The 3,491-nt window shown below is 27.3% G+C and overlaps 1 protein-coding gene across 1 annotated transcript; it reads right to left on the bottom strand.

The window, feature by feature from the left end:
• Positions 1 to 300: 300 nt before the first annotated feature.
• Positions 301 to 3,022, bottom strand: LOC113378703. Its single transcript, XM_026619263.1, has 3 exons — positions 2,970 to 3,022; positions 2,685 to 2,836; positions 301 to 543 (listed from the first exon to the last, which is right to left on the bottom strand). Exons 2-3 carry the CDS (start codon positions 2,812 to 2,814, stop codon positions 353 to 355), a joined length of 321 nt encoding a protein of 106 aa, XP_026475048.1. The 5' UTR covers positions 2,815 to 2,836; positions 2,970 to 3,022; the 3' UTR covers positions 301 to 352.
• Between the last annotated feature and the right edge of the window lie 469 nt (positions 3,023 to 3,491).

Here is a 3,491-nt window from a genome sequence, read left to right as displayed (position 1 = left end):
CAGACTTTTTTCGACTTAAATTTCTAAAAAAAATACTTTTAGTAATCCTATCGATTTGAAATTTCTGGACTTTTCCGAAAATTTCATTAGCTGGCGATCAATAAAAAAAAATCAGGACGAAAAAATGTGTGGTCTAGCCAGGCTACTTCGACCGTTCGAAGGTAAATAAATATCCAACCGATAGAGGGTTAATGTGTATAAGATTTTTTTAAAAGATTTTTTTAATTAATTTCATAGCGTCTTAATTAGGCTATTAAAAAATAAATAAATAAACTGTACAGATTTTTTCCAAACGCCACTATATTTTCAATACCAATATCCAAATGAGTAATAATATTTCCGCAATTACCCTTTACCACGCCTCCCTGCAAATTCCGGCAGAGTCCGGTCGCTGACCATTGACGCAGTTAACGCGCGAGTTCTCGGCCAATTCGTAAGTTGGCACCAGGATTGCTCTGTGCAGCGGCGAATTCCTCTGGGCGATTATTGTATTATCGGTTTCATCTAATTGAATCCATTCCAGACATCTAACAACTTCGGAACCTTTAAAAGTTAGACTTTCGGTTACGTTGAGAAGTCATTACATGGTGTGGGCTCTATTGATATTGCGATATAAGCAATACCGCAATTTGAAGTTACTTCATATATATATATATATATATATATATATATATATATATATATATATATATATATATGAAATATTTTGGATGGTGAGAGATGTATAGGTGCAAACAAATAAGTTGTGCATACAGACATACATCCAGAAACTAAGAATAATTATTAGAAAATTATTGAACTAATTAAGTTACGTTTAATATATATATCATATAATATTAGACAGTCGCAAGAAACAGAAAAGTAGCAAAAATCAGACATTTGATAGATACTCAGACACTACAGAACGTGATCCATATTCGTCCTATACAACTAATATCATTGTATACTCGGAAAATATTCTATTATTACTGGTTCAAAATAATTCTGTCAACTATCAAAAACAACAGTGAATTAATTCTGTCGAAAACCAGATATTTCTGGACACTTTGAAAAGGATCGAAACACTGAAGGTATAGCAAATGTCCAATATTATGTGACCAAATGAAATCATTCTTAAATACCTCATCATAAACATGATAAAATATTATATAGTTAGAAAGTTAAATCATGGATTAATAAAAAATATATTACCCCACTTGAACATTATTGATTATGAAACATTTATAAGTAAGAGTCAATTGCTCATTTATGATAAATTTTGTAATATGCTAATTTTTTTTAAAAACTCTAATTTTATATTTTTAGTAATTTTTTGATTATCATAATTTGTAAGATAATTTTTATTATTAGAATTGAATTGAGCTGTTGGTTATCCATCCGATTCAAATTTGTACCCGAAGGATTTTAACCACAGCAAAGTCTGGCAGGGTATGCGAGTATATATATAAATATATATATATATATATATATATATATATATATATATTAGGGGGTTCTTCACCAGGACATTTTCGAATTTCTATGCTCCCAAGCCAAGGGCGCCAATGCTTCCAAATTAATAAAAAATAAATCTCTATTAGTATTAGCTCTTAATATAAACATTTAGATAAAGCGCACGCGAATTAAAAGTTTCTTGTGTTTGTTATTCACATACGTTATTAAGTAAATTCTTGCGTCATCTGTATATTTATAAATATATTTATAAACCACTTAACCTCTAATTAAATCCATGTGGGCTGTTCTATATGTTTATTCATTATTGAATCAAGATAATAATTCGAGTTTCAACATCACCAATTAAATAAATATTTTGCTGCAAAATTAATCTTGATTCCATGATGAATAAATATTAAAAAAAAAGCCCACATGGAATTAATTAGAGGTTAAGTGGTTTATAAATATTTTTATGTGTCAATAATTGAGTATATTGAGTTCGAATACTATACTGATGGCGCAAGAATTTTCTTTATGACGTATATTAATAACAAATACAAGAAACTTTTAATATATATATATATATATATATATATATATATATATATATATTATGTAAACGTAAACAAATTTCTGAAACAGAGTTAGTTTTCCTTTTGAATGACTGGATGGATGACTGTATAAACAAACATTTTTGCAAAAACAATAAATTAAATAAAAATCAATAGACATTGAGAGTAATTATGAAATGGACATACCAAATCTTTGAATGAAAATATTATTCAAAATTTACAAACTCTTTGAAGATGTGTGAAATGAAGACCTGAAATGTTTTCTACATCAAATAAAGTTACCTATAAATTAATTCATATAAATCATATTTTTTATATTTATCCGCATCAAATTAAATCACCATTAATTTTAATTATTAAATTTACTGAAACAGCACTATTTGTTTTTTATTTGAAAATCTCGAATTGTATTTTTTATGATAAATTGGAATCATGTTACAGAATATACGTTTTTTATATTAGGTATAAATGTTTATTATGCTTCCGAAATCGTTAAAATTATAATTATTGACAATATTGATTTTGAATGGTAGTTGAATTATCGGATTCAGAATATAAAAACGTGAAGTGCTGTATAAATTTAACTAAAAGTTCTAATATATTTTTTAATACTTTGCAAACATTTAAATAAATTGCTTATTAATTATGGTTTATGACTTAATATTTGGATATGATTACCTTTGTCTGCAGTAGTCTCTTTGGTAATTTGGTGGCATTCAAACGTGTTCTCTTCGTTATCACATTTAATCGAAAGGAATTGAATACATAACAACAAAATCAAGAATGTATTTATAATGAATTTAGTCATGGTTACTCGAGATTGTTTGCTCCTATAATAAGTAAAAACATTAATTTTAGTTGTATCATTGATTTCACTTCGAACAAGCACACACACATATTATATATATATATATATATATATATATATATATATATATATTAGTAATAACAATATTAATACACCTCGACAATATGATACGCAACAATTAACTAATTTGTTCCGACCCAAAACTTTATGTCGAATAACGTATTAAATTATTACGTATTCATGACATTTGTTATCAAAGTTGTGATGTATTATGACCTGAAGCACACGAGTGATAACTTTATTAGAAACATTTTGTATGAAATGTATGGGTTGATGTATATCATATATAGATGAATATTATATATACACTATAAATCCTGACGGGTTATACTAAATAATAGGTATTTTAGGTATTAATTTTTCTACCAGTGATCAAAACTATGTGTTCTTTGAGCTGTGTTTGCTAACTTTCATTCATAATCTGGTACTTGGGCAACTCAGTGGTTAACCACACTTCTTCACTATTATTACATACCATATATTAGATAAGTATATCTAATAATGCTAACTAAAATAAAATTGAGCCCGAAAAAGGCGATTTTTTATTTGCGATTATATTTCAGATCTATAACTTCAAGTGGAAATTTGTCCACAGCCTCAGGATGGTTGTGACGCTC

The sequence above is a fragment of the Ctenocephalides felis genome, unplaced genomic scaffold, assembly GCF_003426905.1.
Source record: "Ctenocephalides felis isolate EL2017-DRISC unplaced genomic scaffold, ASM342690v1 CF-g0.4_SCAFFOLD_01886, whole genome shotgun sequence".
Classification (NCBI taxonomy): Eukaryota; Metazoa; Arthropoda; class Insecta; order Siphonaptera; family Pulicidae; genus Ctenocephalides; species Ctenocephalides felis.
This window is presented reverse-complemented; position numbering and strand designations above follow the sequence as displayed.